The sequence below is a fragment of the Necator americanus genome, chromosome II (assembly GCF_031761385.1).
Source record: "Necator americanus strain Aroian chromosome II, whole genome shotgun sequence".
Taxonomy (NCBI): domain Eukaryota; kingdom Metazoa; phylum Nematoda; class Chromadorea; order Rhabditida; family Ancylostomatidae; genus Necator; species Necator americanus.
Window position 1 is genome coordinate 37,709,784 of NC_087372.1, and position 20,099 is coordinate 37,729,882.

Genomic DNA, 20,099 nt, shown 5'->3' on the forward strand with positions numbered 1-20,099 from the left:
CAATAATATTAATATTTCATTAATACACCGATATTACATTGTAAAGATGAGACTATTGCATTGTTCAATAGGTTCTTTAAAGATTTTAAGGGAAGTAATGTAAAAATCTAAGCTAAAATTTTCATTTTTATTAAATTTTTCATTCATTTTTCATTAGGACAGAACAATGAGCTATTCATGGGCTACATGTGACCTTTCAGTTCGTTTATTCAAATTCATAATCCGCCGACGAATTTTTCTAACTTATATTTTAAATAATTTCTTTATTTAGTAGTAAGTTGTTCACGTTAAAAATCTAAATAGTCTAACGTTTCTTCTTCTGGAAAATCCAGTGCCGTCGGCTATTAGGAAATGCAAAAGAAATTGAGAAGTGGAAACTAATCGGAGGGAATTGAAATCCAGTGTTTATCTTTCCCGAACAAAGAAAAAAACTCTCAATCCCATCTAAATCACTTAAAGTTTGCTTTATAAACGAATATTAGTTTATGTATTGGTTGGAAGCCTTGATACTCTAAATAGAAAACCCTTTCAGAAAAATTTATTCTTTCGGAAAGAAATCTCATATGTTTACTATGGTCAAGAAAGAAGTAGAAAAACGCATCCAGCAGGAGCCGAGAAGAAAATTCCAGGAGAACTAAAGATGAAGAACTAGTTAATAACGGTGATGCATTCCCTTAATGTAAGTCCCATCCTCCTCGAGGCAACTTTTTTCTCCTACGAATGAAAATCTTTGAAAAGAATAGAGAAATAGAGAAATGCAGTGGATATGGCTTCTGGTCAAAAGTTTTTTTTGTTTGCTTGTTTTTTTTTCTCTCGAAAATGTAAACAAAATGGAAATCATCTACATAGTGCGAGTTTTAATTTTAGAGGAACCGCTTTCATAGTTTCTTCGAAAATGAAGCACTACGCTAAGGTTACGGTAGAACTGGGGCAGTTTAGTGGTGTAAATAATAGCGAACAGATCTTCAGCAAAGGTGTTGAAGGCGGACCGAAGTGATCGCCTAGTCAAAGATTGTTGATTGATTGATTGTTGATTGTTCAAAGATTGATTGTTCAAAGATTCACTTTTTCCGTAAGTTTACTGTTTACTGTTTGGTGAAGTTGGTTTCGTTCTCCTCGATTAAAGGCGTCACCCCACAAATCTGAGGTGGTACGGATTTCAGGTGAATTATTCGTATACGGGGTCGTAGATTATGGACACGCGGGTGAATCCGTCTATTTCTCCCTCTATCAGTGGAAACGGACGATCTCGGAATGCTGTTTCTTATGACGGCTTATGTTGCAATGCGCAACGTTTGCGCTCCGCTCAATCCCACCCTGCCTGCGATTCGTCGAAAACCCATTCGGACGAATCGCAGGCGGGCGGTGGCGCAAGGGTGACGCGCTGCAATTGAGAACGTCGTAAGAAACATCGTTCCGGGGTTGTCCGTTTCCGCTGATACAGGGAGAAATGGACGGAATCACCCACCTGTCCATAATCTACGACCTCGTATACGAGTACTCCACCTGAAATCCGTACCACTTCAGATTTGTGGGCTGATGGGCCTTTAATTGACCATTCCTAGCTTTTCTGATGGATTTCTTTTTTTCTCGTAATTGTGCAGAATACGGTGAGGAAAGGTTAGATAGCATAAAACAAATGATAAAAAAAATGATTAAGAAAAAGAATCCTATTGATGCAACCATCATGGTTTTATAGAAATGATTTTAAAAAAGAAAAAAAAAACATAGAGCTTATAAAAACCCGAAATCATCTGTCAGAGAGTAATGTTTGACAATCCTCTGAGTGCACTGACCACAATAATAAATAAATAAATCTAAATAAAATAATTGGACAAATAAAAAAACAAATATTTGTGTACACTACCAGATATTAAATGAGCTCCTGATTTTTCATGTCTGGATTTATTGAGACCTAATTTCAATTGATATAATATGTATGGAAAATTGGACGTTTTCTCCGCTTTCATACTCCAAAAAATTCCTTATTTCGAATAAATTGAGCCTTTTCGAAGGTTTTCTGAACGGTACGAAAAATAAGCGCTTTTTTCTCTTTTACGAACGTGATAAATTCTATAGTTTAATACTCTGTCGAGAAAAAATGCGGGTTTATATCAACCTCAACCAAAAGAGAGATACAGTAAGATATTCAGGATAACTAGTACAAGGAGGTGGAGCCGCTACCATCTCATTATCGAAGAAATGTGCAAACGATCCCGCATCACTTCCAGTCAAAACTCAATTTTGTGTTCAGCTGTGATTTGATTCTGAGATTTTCCGCGATTCCTTTGGTATGCGTGCAACGCTTGGAAGATTTCCGAAAATTTAAGTAATCCTGCGCAGTGTAGTGGAAGTTTTTTTTTTGCAGTTGTTCTGGAAAGTTAAAAACATATTTTTTGAGTCACTGAAAAACAAAGAAAAAGAAACTTCTCATAATATGATGATTTTGTGGAAAAGATCATATCACTTAGGGAAGAAAAACTTCAACTTCAAAAATATCCATGAAAGTAACAAAAAAAGTAAAGCCAGAAGTGTAGAAAAATGGATCTTATTGTTTTTTTTTGTGTTTTGTAAAATGAAAACGAACGAGTTATAATTCTAATCGCTTTGTGAACACATCTTTGAAGGAAGAGAGTTTTTAATGTGAAATTTTTATTTTATTCAAAAAATATGTACCCTTCACTTGAGGTGCATTAGGAGTGCGGTTTTTTCGCTTTTTCGTTTTCTCTGCTCGTTTCCACAATTTTACCTCAGAGTTAAAAATATCGCTCTGAAGAAGTTTGGGTGTTTAGTTGAAAAAAAAAACCTAGGAATCACCTTAAAGGCATCACCCCACGAATCTGAGGTGACGTAGATTTCAGGTGGAGTATTCGTTTACGGGATGGGAGACTACGAAGAGGGGGGTAATTCCGTCCATTTCTTCCTAATTGCCGTAAAAAACGGCCCGGAAGATATACGGCTTCATTTGTTTTGGCGCACCATTTTGTACAAGAGGTTCGATTGGAGCGCGCCAGTGTTGTGCGGTGCCGCATCTTCCGAGCCGTTTTTTACGGCAATTAGCAAGAAATGGACGGAATCACCCCCCTCTCCGTAGTCTCCCATCCCGTATACGAATACTCCATCTGAAATCTGCACCACCTTAGATTCGTGGGGTGATGCCTTTAAATACTAATGATGATTTAATTAATTTAATTTTAGTAATGCTTGATGAAAATCCAATGAAAATCTAATTATTTATTGTATTCCATTCATATTATTTTTATTTGATAATCCAAAAAATTATGCTATTTCTTTATTAGCAATACTATATTAGCAATACTATTAATATTTCTTTAATACATCGATATTACATTGTATCCATTTATGCAATAAAAAGAGAATACTCACATTGTTGGAAATCTTAGAGTATTCGGTTGAAATTTAAAAAGAGTAAAACAAAATTAGGAAAAGAGAAAATTTAAGAATCGGCAAAAATTCCGTTCAGGCAAAAATCCAGCGTAGATAATGATGCCCGTAAATCCGGAAAGGTTGGAGGAATGGGAGCGGAGCGGACCAACGGAGTCAACGACATTAGCACACACACACACACTAACACATAGTCGAACATTCGCACATCGAACAGCTGTTCATTTGTTCGTTCGCTCAGAGTTTAAAATGGATTTGTTCGAGGTAAACATCAACAAAAAGACACTAAAAGCAATAGAAAACTCGAGTATGAGGGCGGATCGAAGAGGAACGCGAGGATAACAACATATTTCTCAATTTTCTTTCAGGAATATTTCTCAAGCACGTGGAAAAATTCATTACTATTATTAGCTTATAAATAATTTATTATTATTATGGATAGAATATCCACTAAGCACATATTTTGTTTAGGAAAAATTGAAATGACCCCCGCAAAAGATTATTTTTAATAAATTAGTGAAAGATTTCAGCATGGATTAGTACATGGAAGTGCTTACATGTGCTTCGTGAAAAACGGAAAACTCGTCCAAAACGCTGGCGTTCGCGTTTTGGTGCCTACCTAAAACTAGTGGTTCCATATGGTGTAACAAAGCGCTGCGCCGTGCTGTGTCCGTGCCCGTCCAATTCAATTAAAACGCTGTCGCCGTTTTTTTTTTCTAAAAGCCAAATGTCAGAAGTTCTTTCTTTTTGCTTCAAGTGTTTAATACATGAACATGTGTTCGACGTTGTATGTAGGAAAGAGCCAGGCAGAAGTCGGCAGCACTTTTTAACATCGCTTTCAAAACGAGTTTTACATCCTTTTTCCACTTTTTTCTATCTTTTTTCCTGGACTACATACGATACAAAGGTTTACGAACGGGTGAACAATATGTACAAGAAGTACGTGGAGGAACAGAAAATTTCAACAACGACACTAGCCGCCAACTCTTCCCCCACGTAAAGTCAGCGTGTCATGAAATCTTCGATTTTTCGATCTACCGTGTACAGTTTAGAGTTCGCGGTATATTTGCTCATGATTACGAGCGTTGCGACAATCAGTCTTCCTTGATCGTCCTGAAAAACAGCGTGGAAAACGGCTTTAGTTCCTGCGAAGCTGTCCTTGCACACGCGCCGCGTCCCCGAGCGAGCGGTCAAAAATCAATGAGGTCTTCTCATCAGCTCCTTAAAATGTGTGTATGCACCTATTCTACTAGGATAAAGGATAAGGCCTCTGTCGTATCAATCCATTTGGGATGCACCAACACATTTATTTCAATTCAGAATCGTTTGTGGTTTACGAACACATGTCTAGCCTACACAATAATTTGCGAGGACTAGTCGATGGTTCATAAAATTTGTGTCAAGTCAGCGTTCTTAACTTCTCAGACAAACTTGCTACCAAATTATCGACCTTCGGAGGGATGAGAAGCTTGGTTGGCACTAGGGCGGTTTCAATCCATTGATCGATCGTGCAGTCTCAGCAGAACCTCTTACCGACTGCGCCACATCCGCCCTCCTATTCGAGTGAAACCAATGACTATGCCGCTGAGAGATGGAGAGAGGTGAAACGCGTACTAGGGTGGCGCGTTCTAACGCGTCTCGTAGGAAATAAAGCAGTTTTCCACACTGTTTTTTTACGACTTTTAGGGCGGGGTTCATATTTGTAGCTTACATTCTGAACTCTACGCTCTTCACGGGAGATCCGGACAAAAATTGAAAAGTTTTGTGATACGCCACCTTTAAGGGTGTTTTTGTGATTGCGTTAGCCACTAAACTATGTGTACCATCCAGCAGCGGGAAGAAAAATTCTCTCAGACATTAGGGTGCCGTTTGCGCTCTCACCTCTAACTATGTATAGAGATCCAAAAGTAGATTAAGGATTTATTTTTAGATTTGTCTGAATGAATCACTTTCCATTTCCTTCCATTTCATATTTTTTCAGGAGGAATGCACTGAAATAGTAGCCGTGTAAAGGATCATAACATTCTTGTTCGTGCTCGGTTCAACTCAAGGCAGCAGATACTGAGTAAATAACGACTATCAGTGCCGGAAGCAGAAGAGGTATCAGATTTATTCCGGCACCTAACATCTACTCCTCTTCTTTCGTTTTTTAATGGATCCATTAGTTTAATTTCAATTTCAGTGATTGATGGAGATCTGAGGGATACATAGTGATGGATCCATTCGCAGCATGTAATCAATTTTCCCGCAGTATTTTTCTTAGTTGGAATTTATTTTCTATTGGTGCAGCTTATTATTATTATTATTTATGGTAGAGTGTACGAGTGCAAATTATGTTCCAAAAATAATTGCGTAGATAAATATTATCTATACCAAATTTTTACGTTGTTGACACACTAAGAATTTTTAAAATGTAGCGTTGGGTTGCGTACGAGGGGTATCATTACAAGTAAGTGAAAGTTATTTAATTTTTTGATTGGATTAAAAAAGATCTAAATTCTTGAGATTACTGTAAGTGTACGATACTCAATTAATGCCAGTTGTGACGTATACATTGAGTCATTCGGATGACAAGGAAAGAAAAAATCTCGGAATGACGGAGAAATAGGTATGCGTGGTAAGAATTGAACGACGTGGTCGTGCCAGAGATGGTCAAAAAACCCTATTGGCGCCAAATCAATACTCAAAAAATGGTGGTCTTTTTCAATCTTCGAAGATGCCACTATTCATTTCACGCAGGTTCAACAACGCTGCTTTTTTGTGTGTGTTTTTTTTTTCGAAAGTTGAGTTTACTCGCTCAAGTTCCCTAGGAACTGGCGCGCAGTTTATTGGAATGTGTTCAATTAATTTTGAATAGATTTATTGGAGATATGACAATTATGACAATCAATTGATAGAATTACTGACGTCGACTGTTCCAGCTTTCCGACTATTGAAGAGCAGACATTGAGTGAATGTCGGTTCGAGGAAATACTGAAGGAGAAGGTATTGCCGATGGCCAGGGTGAAGAACGCTGGTACTGAAGTTACCGCAAAGGCGACGATGCGTCGTGAAACGGATCGTCGGTGTAAAGCCGTGAAGCTCTGTAGCGATGAAGCTTCGACTGCCTTCTTCCTTGAGATTTATACATTCTCTTCCCTGGGTGGAATGTCTGGGCGGTTGGAATTTCCTGTTCATGCTCTTGGATCCGTTCCAATATCTTCATTCTGGAATCCCGAATGTGCCAACTTCAATAACAAAAACAGTAGAATCAACAAACAGTGAAAAACCAAATCTGAAACAGTAAAATCTAAATAGGACCCGCTAATGGCATGTGAAATAATCTAAGACTATGTAATTGAATCTTCGACCGTACTGTATATTGATGGTAACAAAGCTGCACTCCTAGAGAAATGCTTTTTGAGCGCACAATTTCCTGTTCAAGCTCTTGGATTCGGTCCAATATCTTCGTTCTGGAATCTGGAGTATGACAGGGAGCTTCCGTCGCGTGGAATTAAGAAGCTGAGTACTGCCTTTTGTACTATTGAACAATACCAGCATGCTTTTAACTAATCGATCTCTTTCTCCACTTCTGCTCTCTCAGCTGCAGGGAGGTCCATCTCCTTATTTCTGGCGTCGGCCCTACTTGACTAGTACGGGAGAGTCGTCTTCGATGAAGAATCGCTATGAGGACAGCGTCTGCGTTGTGGACTGTATTTCTAGTAAACAAGTCCGGTTCAGCTCCGCAACTGAGCAGCGGGGGTTTCCATTAGAGGCGGATTTTATGGCATTGACGCAAGTTTGGTGGATCTAGAGGGGATGGTCCGTATCGCTAGATCTGCAAATTTGGTTGACTACTGTTGACCTTTTTTTCACGAACGAGCTCCCTTTTGATCACTCTTTTAACAACATGATCGTGTCCTTTGTTGATTGTTAGTGTATCGCTACCTCCAAGGATTTCAATAATTTTAGCGCCGAGCATTCACAGGAAGGTTACAGATGCAGGTCCTAAGCGATCCAAAACTTTTCCTCTTTTTTGTGTTGTAGCTTGTGCATGTATTGTTGCGGGATGACAGAACAACGAGGAAATGTCACTCTTTTTCACGTAATCAGCCGATGCAGGGCCACTGATTTTTCTTTGCATGTACATCCAGAGAAGACAGAAGCTAACACTGTGAGCTCCCGATAATCTGAACTTAAAGTTCCGCTTTAAGAGACCCGCGAACCTAAATAACCGGTGGCATCGATTTTCTTTTTATCAAGACCTCTAGTTTTTACGTAGTCTGGATTCTGATGTAAGAGTTATGAAACGAAACCAGGAAATGTGTTGCAGCACGTGTTTGTATTGTCGCAGGATGAAAGAACAACGAGAACCTCCGGCGCACAGTAGTTTATCAGATACGGATATCCTAAGAGGAGGCATCACCACTCCGTTATATGATATCCTTATTTCGAATAAAATTTTCGCTTGAATCCTTGCCGCTTGAATTTTTGCTGGAGTGATTTTTGTCTGTTCAATAGCCTCCAGAGGCAAGTATACATAGGAGGCCATTGTGGACTGAAATAGCTCGACAGGGGCTCTAATATTCTCCACAGTTTGAGCAACGAAGTTGAATATGATGGATGGATCAAGATTCAGCGGATACTTAGAGTGTAACATTGGGAAAACCGCTCCATGATTTACCACTTGGGCCTCGGATTTAGCAATTAAACTAGCAGATACGAAAAAGACGCCCCTGCAGACATCCTCTCACATCGATTGTACAGTTTCTTGATTTTAGGCATAACATCCTTTTCCACACTCGTAAGCGGTTCTAGCAAAAGCTTGAAAGCATATTGTTGATCACTGCTGGAGGAGCCAATATTTATCGGATTTGGCTTGTTTTGTTCGCCTTGTCATGTTCGATCGATGTAGATCATCATCTCTTACAGAACTTGTGACCTTCTGTCATTTCGAGCAAAATTGACATCATTTCAAGCTGACCTTCACTGACCAGAGAAAGAACATCTTTTTGTTCTGGATCTCATTACGTTCACCTCGTTCCAACTTTTCGAGAAAAGGGCCTTTAAACAATGGCGAGACATATTTGGTGTTTAAGAATTCTTTAATAGTCACAGGGGCAAATGAATAAATAGCGAAGCGACCTGGATTCGATACCGATGCACCAAGCTGTATTAAGTTTGCTCGCTCAAGGAATTTCGTAGGAATTGTCACGCAGTATATTGGAATGTGTTCGATTAATCTCGAATAGATTTATTGAAGATATTATTATGACAATCAATTGATAGAATTACTGACATGGACTATTGAAGGGCAAATGTTGAGTGAATGTCATTTTGAGGAAACACTGAATGAGAAGGTATTGTCGTTGGCTTGGATGAAGGATGTTGGTATTGAAGTTGGCACTGCGGCGACCATGAAATGAAGTGATAAGGCGATGAAGTTCTGTAGCGATGAATCGTCGACTGATTTCTTTGCCGACATTTACATATTTTCTCCGTCAGCTGGAACGTCTGCACTTCAATATCTGAAACGACATCAAAATAACATCCGCTACTGGTGTGCGAAAGAAGCAAAGGCCACGAATGTAATGAAATCTCTCCGAATCTTACTATATGTTGATAGTAGCAAAAGTACAGAACACGTGTTTACATACAAAAGAGTAGAAAATATGCACTACAACCAAAAATGAGGAGAAAAAAAGGAATTTGGGGAAGGATCTGAGCATGCAGCCATTTGTGCAGCAGACTAATGCGCTACCACCTGTGCACTATGATACATACTTGATATGGATGGCGTCTCCAGAACAAGTAACTTATTTCGTCTAAACTCCGACCTTGTGGGACCCCATTTCTTTCTCACCCCATTTTACAGCCATCTGGCTCCGGGGCACGAATCCAACGCCGTAGTACCCATTTTAGTCTCAGCCAATTTTACCGCGTTGAGGCTCCAGCGCACCAAACCGACGCCATGGTATTCCCTCTTTTTGGGATTTTTTGACTGAGACACACACATACACAGACGCACACACGTGACTGAATAAGCCTGTTATTATACAGTATGATAGTTTGTAAATTTGGAAGTATACATTCACATAAAAGTTTATATGCCAACACTAACATATGAGAGAAACTATCTTGCCTTTATCATACATATCGATGTTTGTAACTTTGTAACAATGGTGAAAAGGTGTAGTATGTCCTATCAGGTCTCAACGAAATGGTTCCGCATCAAATCGGTGCAGAGTTTTGCATCATTATGGAGTATTTTCGTGACACACAGACAAACATACACACATACACACACGGAGTAAGCGCGTTATTATATAGCAAAAAAAGGAACTTGGGGAAGGAACTGAGCATGCAGCCATTTGTGCAGTAGACTAATGCGCTACCACCTGCGCACTACGATGCATACTTGGTACGGATGACGTCTCCAGAAGAAGTAGCTATGCCGTCATATTCATTTTGTGCTTTCGTTTCTTCTACTACAAAGCAAATATGCGCAGCTAACATCCCTGCTCAACATTTACTTTAGCCTAAACTTTAATCGTTTAGGCCAAAGTAAATGTTGATGTTAACGTCTCATCGTTTAATTCACTAATGACTGGAGAGTTGGATTGGAGTTGAAATTGAAATTTGACTGGAAACTGAAAATTGAGATTGGAGATGAAATGTTCTATTTCTTTTTCCCAGATGACACAGCGTGACATCTGCTTCTCCCAATGACATGTCGGTCCTCTGTGCATCCTAGTCGGTTATTGATTAGATCACATTCCAGTTCAGATCAAAATAGCGAAATGCGAATCCCAATCTTTGAGAATAATTCGACATAACTTAGCAATTGAAGGACAAAGCGTAAAGTTCACGCCGCTGACAAGTCGCTATGAAGCGCGCCTACGCGTTCGCAGTTTCGAACCATCGATCAATGATCAGTTATGCAGCTGTAAGCGGACCATTTACCGATTGCGCTACCGGCCACATTAGCAATTATATCAAGATTTTTAGCTAAAAGCTGGTTTTTATAGATGCTGAGGAACATTTTTCAAGGGATTGATATCATGCTATATAATAACGAGCTTAGTCCGTGTGTGTATGTGTGTGTGTGTGTTTGTTTGTGATGCAAAATTCTGCACTGGTGAAGCGCCGAACCATCGCCATGAACCTGATAGACGATCATTCTACTTTTTCACCATTGTCCAAAGATATGCAACCATGTATGTTGGCTTTGATACGGCAAGTTAGTTTCTCTCATGGGTTAGTGAGGGTATATAAACTTTTATGTGAATGTATACTTCCAAATTTGCAAACTGTCATACTGTATAATAACGGGCTTATTCTGTCACGTGTGTGCGTCTGTGTATGTGTGTGCCTCAGTCAAGAAATTCCAAAAATGAGAGGGAGACGGATACCATGGCGTCGGCTTCGTGCGCTAGAGCCTCAACGCGGTAAAATTTGGTGAGACAGGTCCTACGGCGTCGAATTCGTGCCCCGGAGCCAGATAGCTGTAAAATGGGGTTGAAATGGTGCGCGGGAGCCCCAACGCAGTAGAATGGGTTTCTGTGGTTCCTTCGCATATCTATTTCCCAGCATGTTTCCTGATGCTGCTAACATCATTTTTCCAATAGTAGCCAACAGTTTACGCGTAGAACGTTACTTTCATCACAGCGATGGTGATATTCACGTCATTCCATGTTAGCGCATCGTTCTTAGCAAATAGTTGAGAGCGAAGGAAACTCATAATTCATACTTCGAATTACTTACTCACTTTAATTACAAATTCATTACTCATACTTCGAATAATGTTTCCAAATTGTGGAGGTTTGAGAGGAACATAGATGTAAAATCAAGTTTGATTGTTCTCCAAATATAGAACTGACGCGCTTAGGGAAAAACCATAAAATCTTTCACCTATGCTTAAATTTTCGAGTAAAAAAAATTGAAGAAAGCGTTGATAGAAAAAAGCAATTCGAATTTTACAAAAAATGTCGCTACTGTTATTCCTTATTGATCGGTGAAGGCGAGCGAAGCGAACACCAAAAAAAGCCTGAAGTTCAGGCTAGTTGTTTTATAAGTCGTTTCCTTATTTAATACGCACTTTAAGCGGTTGCTAATTTGAAAATTTCGTCAATAGCTCTCGTGCATAGATCTCTCTATATCGTTATAATATTTTATTATATTACAACTGTAAGTAAGTAGGAACTGCACATAATTTAATTATATTCAGATGATACATGAAAATTCCGTAACAATTATTAACAATAATAATATTAGTACAAAGCTACTAGTGGTTGTTGAGCCTTTGGCAAACCGGTACTGATAACCGGAGATTATTTCGAGGTACCTGGAAGCAAATATAATTAAAACCTAAGTTTTTATCGAATTGCCGTGAGAAAGAATCGATTTTTTCCCGACCTAGGATCCAAATCCGCAATGATTTGGTCGAAATTGACGACTCCGCTGAAGATCCCTTCACCGTAAGTCGAAAATGGCAATCGAGCATACATTGAATTGCACTTGTCCCTCCTGAATTAAAAAAAAATAGAAGCAGAGAATAAAAAAATCAGGATTAAAAAACAATCGCCCGAACCCGATAACTTGAAGGGAATTGGATTTTCAGAGATTCAACAGAATAGAAGCTTTTCTGTTGAATTTTGATTTTATATGATTTTTTTAAGACAGTTTAGTTAATTCCTTTTAAAATAATACCCTAATTTTCGGCCAACATCTCATTTTTAGAGTTCTTCAACTTCTTACGGGTTTACGTGTTAGACAAAAAATGTAACTTTGGTGATTTCTGGTTGTTAAGGATAAAGTGTCCGGGGTTAATCAATCCGGCTGGCGCTATAGCGGAATCGAACCCCCGATCGATCATGCTGCATCCTCTTATAACGAATCATGAACCTCTTACCGACTGCGCTACATCGCCCATATGGTTACGGTTGATTTTTTTTTAACAATTATTTATTGTTTATTTCTCCTTTCCCCACTGTTCTCTCCTCTCTAGTTGTTACAATGTGTTTTTTTGTTTTTTTTTGTTTTCTTTGCTTTAATCAATCAACTTTTTTCAACCTTTAAACAAATTTGAAGGTACGTCTCTCATTAAACAAATATCGTTTTTTGTTCCCTTACTCTGAAAACTTTCATTTCTTTCTTTTATCTCGCAGAACTTTTTTTTCTCAAATTTCATTTTATTGAAGAATCAGTAGGGGACCATCTATGTACTGAACCCTGATTTAATGTCAACCTCCGTTACCCTCTTAATTACCCTTTTTAGACAGTAAATTGTTAAGTCATCAACTGTATTCGACAAAAACTTCGAAATAATCCTTAATTATAGGACATTAGTGTCGTCATCATCAGTTCCTTTATCTATATAAAAAAATGTTTAAATAAAATAAATAAAAATATTTCTTTACATAAAAATGTATATAAAAATAAAATATCTATGCATAAAATATAAAAAAAATAATATAAAATTTAAAAAACAACATAAAAACAAATAATAAAATAACGATGACAGTATTTACCCCAAAAAAGGCTCTGCGTGCTTTTCCACTATTATAATATTCATTTCAATGACCAACATACCTGTTACATATGCACGTCGTCTGATTGAAGGTGTCCTCACACAATAATTCCGAGCCCACTCGTCGCAGTCGCAGCTCGGATCGTCGACGATTCACCTAACGATTACCATTTCATAAAGGTTTATCTCGGTAATAAAGTAGATCAAAAAGAAATTACATAGAAGTCGACCTAAACCTCTTTTTCTACGTTTTTCTTCCTAAAAACCATTTCCTTTGAGTTCATCGTTGTCATGTTCTCTAATAATTGTCAGGGAAAAAATTTGAACGGATACAGCACAGTACAAAATTGAATTTCACGAAAAGAAAATCGGAATTATTCCAGGAGAGGTTCACCCCAACAAATCTTTGAAATGTTTATGGATAGTTTTTTTTTCAACTGAAAAATTCAACAGTAGATGGAAGGTCAACTCATCATCTGAGCACAAGAAAATATTCGTCAAATCTTCGTCTATTTTTTTTTTCGAGAATAGCAGTTAACACTGAACCATTTTGCCTGACACTCACACGCTTCATTCAAATATATTTCTCACCTCCAAATCGGCAATTTGCCAGGGGGTTAGATCCACACATCCGGACATGTATTGGTATACAGGACAATGTTTACATTGACCTAAATAAACACAAGTCAATCGAATCAAATTAACAAATTATCTCAAATCTATATTTTAAGATAATAGGTAATTTTATTCAGAATTTATATTAAAAAGTGAAGATACAGTTCAACATGGAGAGTTTTTTTTTCTCTTCCTCTTCTTTTTCCTTCTTCTTCTTTAGTGTTTGTCCCATGTGGTGGCTGGACCCGCTTTTCTGGTTAGGTGATGCCATTCGCACGGTGTTGTGCCTGATCAGGGTGGATCCCAGATAGTTTCATAGTAAATCTGGGTCTACCCGGAAAATGTGGTTGTCATTTAGTGCTACGTGAACGTACGATCGTAGGCGAATTTTATTGCAATTCCTCAGCTACTACAAGTGAAACTTGTACCTCTTGCAGTTTATTGAGAGTATTATTTCCCATTGTTGCAGATGAACGATTGCGAGAAGGTAAACATTTACTTATCTTTCCCTTTCCATCGACACAAAGAATCCCATCGCGAGGTATATTCTTGCTGTCTTTTGTTCTAGCTCGGCTATGGATGCTATGCCCAGTCTCAGCCGAATGTCACCGTTGCGGTGGATGGAGTTTGTCGCAAGTAATACAAATGGTCTTAGCATTGTCATAAAAAATGACAATGAGACAATTTTCCAGTGCTAATCAGAGGTGATTCCGGCATTATCCACATGATTCCAACATACAACGGCTTCGGGCGTTCCGGCGCACTATTTTCTAAAACGAGTTCTATTGGAGCGCGTCAGCCTTGCGCACGCGCCGCATCTTCCGGCCCGGCCTCTTTTACGGCAATTAGGAAGAAGTGGACGGAATCACCCCTCCCCCCTCTCCATAATCTACTGTCCCGTATACGAATACTCCACCTGAAATCCGTACCACCTCAGATTCGTGGGGTGATGCCTTTAGGTAGAAGTTAAGTAAAGTGCATCTGTACTCCAAAAAATATGTCCAAGTCCGAGGTTAACGAAACTGCACTTCGTACTTTGTGTCGAGAAGCGCCGATTCCAAAGTCGTTTATTAGGGCGAACCCACCATTGCTAGATCGTCGGGCTTATATATGGAGCGATTCCAGAGGAAAATGTCGAGAATTTTCTAATAAAGCGAGCACAGACAAAGCATATAGCGTGCATATTCAGGACAAAGACATATAAAGGACTGTATTACTCATGACTATTGATTAAGCTTAATCTACATCTTCGATGACACTCCCACCTGGGAGAAGAATTATCGTGTTTTCTTGATAAAAACAGATTTAGCTTTTCTTTTGCGAAGGCTACGGATCATTTGCGTCACAAAAGGAACAAAGAGGATCATTAATCCAATGGTTTTCCAATTCGTTATTGTCGTCCAGATGTATGCGAAGTTGCTGGAGATTGAGTTTCGGATTCCATGGAAGAGTGAGACAAATCCAGTGTTTTCCGATTGCGTGTGTTTTGCTTTTGAAATATCGTTGTGAAGGCGTGGTTAAGCTCAGTTCGCCGCGTAGGGAGAAGGGGGATCCTCCTGCCGGACACTTGACGCTGCAATTCGTATCGATAGCTGCTTTCTGGAAATGGAATGTTAACGTCGTCGCGTGTCCTTCTGGCTTGCGAATTGTTAATTGGGTTTGATTGTTGCAGGTGATTTTTGCTGTTTCTTCCGTTAGAGATGAAGTGCATGAAATGTCTACAGTTGCGCCCTTGTAGCAGGAGTAGCAACCGTTCAGCGTGCCTGCCTTCACCGTGCACGCATTGTGTGATCGTTTTGTATAGATTTGTAGATGATTGATGGTTATCTGAACAGATATGCTTGTTCCTGATGACATTGTCGCAATGAGTTCGTTTCCTTCTTTGAGGAGAATGATGTTGTCACTAGCGAGTGGGAGCGCACGTGAATTATTTTTGAAGAATGTCTTGATATTTCCGGAGGGGCATTCGCAACTAGCGTCATATACTGTCGTCGAGCACTTGCACGCCAATCGAGAGTATTTGCACTTATTGAATTCTTGTGCGTCCTTCCATGTGTTGCACTGTAGTTGTCCTACTGATCGTGGCAGTAGTAGTCCAGCTGGTGACGGATCGATTTCAGTAATTTTTTCGTCGTTCCTGATGAATAAATTGGATAATATTGGGAAACTTGGAGTGGTGGATGCGGTCAAAGCGAGTTGGATCTGGTTCCACCTGTAGGGGATAGCGGGATTCAGAACAAAGTTATGATTCTTCTGTTCTTGAAGGGTATTGATGGAAATCGTTCCGTGTGCTGTCAGCGGCCATGATAGACAGTTGAATACTCGATAGATAATCGATGATTCAGGTTCTGCGTGTTTGCGGTAGAAGATGCAAGTTTCTCTGCATCGAAAGCACCAGTCGCACCATATGCATTTGCAGCTTGGTAAACAGTACGTGAAACCCGGTCTATGGTTCGCGTTTCGGCTGAGTTCTGGAATTTTCGATGATTTCTTTATTCTTTTTCACGTTTCTCCTCTGCAACTGTGTGTGTTCCACCATTGATGGTTCGATTCCGTGTGGAAGGAATGATCGCGAGTGTGGTACTGGGTTTTCTGTTGGCATTGATATGCTACGTTTAGAAGACGAAGAGAGATAGTTCCCGCTGGTTGGTTGCTTGAGTCTCGGAGAAGAAGACAAGATTCCTGTCCGATTGGCTGGAGATGGAGTGTGACGGCTTGATCAACTATGCATGTTTCTGTAGTCCTGTCGAATTCGCAGCTGTTGAATGTGCTCGTGACGCTGACAACGTCAGAACAAGGTAGTGCTGGCTGCAGTAACGTTGTGAGTGCAAGCGGAGTGGAAGGGTCCGTGCGAACTTCTGTGTTCTTCTTTTGGAGTACGACGGAAATTGTGGAAGAGTGTATTTCCGACGACGGTTTCCTATCCGTTGGGTGATGGATGTGATCATCCTTTCCAATAAACGGAGAAGCTTGGTGGTTAGCCACCAAAAGCAGACGAAAAAGGGTGATAGCAATCAGCAGAAGATTGCAGGTTCGAATCCTGCCGTCGAGAAATCGCCATGTCGAGAAGCGTCGATTCCAAAGCCCTTTATTAGGGCGAACCCACCATTGCTAGTTCGTAGTGCTTATATATGGAGCGATTCCAGAGGAAAATGTCGAGAATTTTCTAATAAAGCGAGCACAGACAAAACATATAGCGTGCATATTCAGAACAAAGACATCTAAAGTACTGTATTACTCATGACTGTTATTCTAGAATGCTCAAAACTTCAGGCATTGATTAAGCTTAATCTACATCTTCGATGACACTTTGAGTTGATCAACAACAACAAAAAATAAACAAACTCGGCGTGGAAGACTTATGCAATCACAAGATCCAGACGCAATTGTAGTACGGAGTAAATATGTCCTTCATAACTCTTTTTATGTGAAACAAACAGATAGCTTTCCGAAAACACATTCGTCCCCGAAACCAGAAAAATGGAAAATCATCAAAAGCACTTACGCATGAAACACGCATTTCCTTTGCATGTTTTCGCATGCGGTCCGCATGCTCTCGTATCACGTTGCGATGCCGTCCGCCATAATTGTACACACTGTACACATTCAACCTAAAGATGGATCCGTTAGCAAAAAAAATCGAATGTGAAGAGAAAAATAAAAGACCCTATGGAAATGTTAGTATGTCGAATGTTTGTGGCGGGTCCTAATAAGGATATTAGTAAGGATCGCTGCCATCTATTAAGCTTCAAACAAAAAAAGGAAACTAGAAAAGTGTGAGGCACTTTTGAGCTTTATTCCACGAATTTATGAGTTTCTTCAGAGTCGATCGAAAATTCCAATCATTTAGCTCAGTCGATTTTTCTCCGAGTAAATCGAATTACTGAACTACATATTTAGGAACAGTAAGTAACAGTTCTTTTTTTTTTAGTGAAATTGCCACAAACGCTTTAAACAAATAAACCAGATTTCAAAGACAACAAAAGAATGAGGTTTAGAAGAAAACCTCCAACAAAAATCACATTTTACAATTTATTTAAAGGAATCGATCTACAAAAACAGTGAAAATATACGTATAATAAACATGATAGATTTTGTTGAAAAATATAAACGATTATGAAAGAAAAAATCGTGATCCACAGTTCCGTAAGAGTATCAACATGTGTTTGTTGCTTCCACTGGGATTTCTTGATTTTTTTCTCAACGTTTTATTTTTAATTCATCTTCCCTGAGGGGGATAGCTTAGGTTTCTTGCAGAAAGCGTATAACGTGTCCTGAAGACCTCGTTTGTTAACGGGGTCTTTATGTTTTGAATAAACTTCGGGAAAAAATCCAAAACGCTCCAAGAATCCAAGAACCTTATCACTCACTGCCGATTAACTGATTTATCCCAGGACTTTCCACTAATTTCTTTCGCCGGAGTGGGTTTTCTAAATTTCGCTCATGAACTCCAGCCTCTAGATCTGAAGATGGAAATTTTTAAGGAAAATTTAATCACAAAATTCATCGACATTTAGTTCCTGATCGCTTTTAGGCCTAAATCTTGAATTTAAATGCTTTCATAGCAGAGCGTTGCATCTTTGAATCAAAACATTGCATTCTTATTATGTCTTATTAAAATTATATAAATTCTTATTATGTTCTAATTAAAATATCAAATCTTATAGTAAGATTTTTATCTTTTTTTTTTTTGAAGGAAATTTTTGTTGAGACAACGAGAACTGTGGTGTGAAATTATTCGCTATTTTTGTAGCTCGCAACGTTACGTTACGTTAAAAGACTTACCAGACCAACACTAGTATCCAATTCCAGTTCAGGACTTACAACATCGACAGCATTGCATAGAATACTGATCAAAAGAATTACGGTACTTGATCGAAATACACTGTAGATAAGATTTAGACGAACGGGAAATAGCATTATGCTAGGGAGGGCATTAACCCTCCCCTCGGGCAAAAAATCGTCGTACAATCTGAAATTCTATTCGTTAATTAATTATTTACATCGGTATCGAACGAATAAGAGGTTTACTGGTGGAAAAACGAAACTTAAACGAGAATCAAACGGTGCCTCTGTGCAAAAATAAAACAAAAATGAATTATTTATTTCTACAGTGAACTGTGAACACGTTTCCTTACGGAATATGAAAACCACCAGCACGAGATTCTTCTCCGAAGTCAAAAATACTGGCTGGGATGGTTTAGAATGAATTCGCCCAGAATATAAATGACTATTTTGAGTTTCAGCGTAAAAAAACAAGTGCTGCCGAAAAAAAGAGAACTCAAATATGTTGCTGATTGAGGGGACGGAATAACAAAATTTTGGAGGATGTGTCTGAAAAAAAAAAACGATGAGGAGAGTAGCATTGGAGGATGGACGATTTTCTGACAATAATCGTAAAAAATCTGAACATCCAGAAAGTAAACAAGTAGGTTTTTATCTCAAGGAAGTTCATGGAAGCAAAAATTCTTCACAAATTCAAAAAAAAAATTTACAAGAAAAGTATACATTTCGAATAGTAGGGACATTGATGTCTGAATTCCTACTGCGAAAATTACTGTTTGAACGTGTATGTAAAAAAACCATAAGAATATTTTGAAAAAAATGAAATATAAATAGAAAAATAAATATAAATTATATATAAAAAGTGTTATAAAAATGTAAGGTCTGGGAAGATTTCCAAGTTAACTAAACTAAACAGAAAATATGAAACATTAGAAAATAAGACTTCAGAAAAAGTAAACATGATAAAATGTGCGAAAGAAACACTTTTCATTCAAATATCTCAACAAATTCATGAAATGTGGAAATAACTTTATTTTGTAGTTTTTTTAGATATAATTCGCTAATAGCGCAGCATACATACTAAGAAGCTTAACGCTAACAAATTTGCTATACGTCAAAAATGTACTTTGCTCGAAGTTGAAGCTCAATAGAGAAAATTGTTTTTGATTCCCTGTGACTCCAGAAAAAAAAGGAATGGGAAAAGAGATACAAGCTGATCAGAGTGCTATTTTATCTCCTCTTCCTATTTGTTTATCTCTTTATATCTTTATCTTTTATTTATCTTATCTCTTTATTTGTCTTTTAGATTTTACAATGCGTGCATAGAAATGAGCAGGGCTGAATTTTTTATTCTAAATTTCAGCTATTTTTTTTCCCGCTAACGACTAAAAAAGAAAAAAATGTAAATCACATGTCGTATTAGCGTTTCAGGATTTTTGTTTACACTAATGCGACTAATCCTCCTCACACGACAACAAATAAATGAGTAAATAAATAAAGCTTAAAGACTACACATACATATTTGTTCCCCCCTCCCCCCTCCCCTCCATCTCCAATGCAGGAAATACGAGGAAATAGCCGTGTCAGGCGCTCAACGTATAATCCTGAGCTGAATAAGAAATGCGTTGAATATCAAATTCGACACACCTACATACGTATAGCTATAGCTATAGAATTATATCTAAAAAATACAAAATAAATTATTTTCATATTTCATAAATTTGTTGAGATATTTGAATGAAGAGTGTTTCTTTCGCGTATTTTATCATCGTTACTTTTTCTGAAG

General features: G+C 38.5%; 3 protein-coding genes across 3 annotated transcripts; 2 read left to right on the forward strand and 1 right to left on the reverse strand.

Annotated features, from left to right (window-relative positions):
* Positions 1 to 664: 664 nt before the first annotated feature.
* On the forward strand, positions 665 to 6,669 carry RB195_020694 (uncharacterized protein; the record flags this gene model as incomplete). Its single annotated transcript, XM_064189103.1, has 5 exons — positions 665 to 679; positions 5,387 to 5,412; positions 5,489 to 5,505; positions 5,588 to 5,615; positions 6,327 to 6,669. The coding sequence occupies 5 exons, from the start codon at positions 665 to 667 to the stop codon at positions 6,667 to 6,669; spliced, it is 429 nt and encodes a 142-aa protein (XP_064044984.1).
* RB195_020695 (uncharacterized protein) lies at positions 6,400 to 6,669 on the forward strand (the record flags this gene model as incomplete). The annotated part of the gene is made up of 1 exon (XM_064189104.1): positions 6,400 to 6,669. The coding sequence occupies one exon, from the start codon at positions 6,400 to 6,402 to the stop codon at positions 6,667 to 6,669; it is 270 nt and encodes an 89-aa protein (XP_064044985.1).
* A 4,938-nt stretch (positions 6,670 to 11,607) lies between these two features.
* RB195_020696 (uncharacterized protein) lies at positions 11,608 to 18,448 on the reverse strand (the record flags this gene model as incomplete). The annotated part of the gene is made up of 6 exons (XM_064189105.1): positions 11,608 to 11,728; positions 11,800 to 11,910; positions 12,976 to 13,070; positions 13,505 to 13,584; positions 17,034 to 17,139; positions 18,314 to 18,448. The coding sequence occupies 6 exons, from the start codon at positions 18,446 to 18,448 to the stop codon at positions 11,608 to 11,610; spliced, it is 648 nt and encodes a 215-aa protein (XP_064044986.1).
* Positions 18,449 to 20,099: the final 1,651 nt, after the last annotated feature.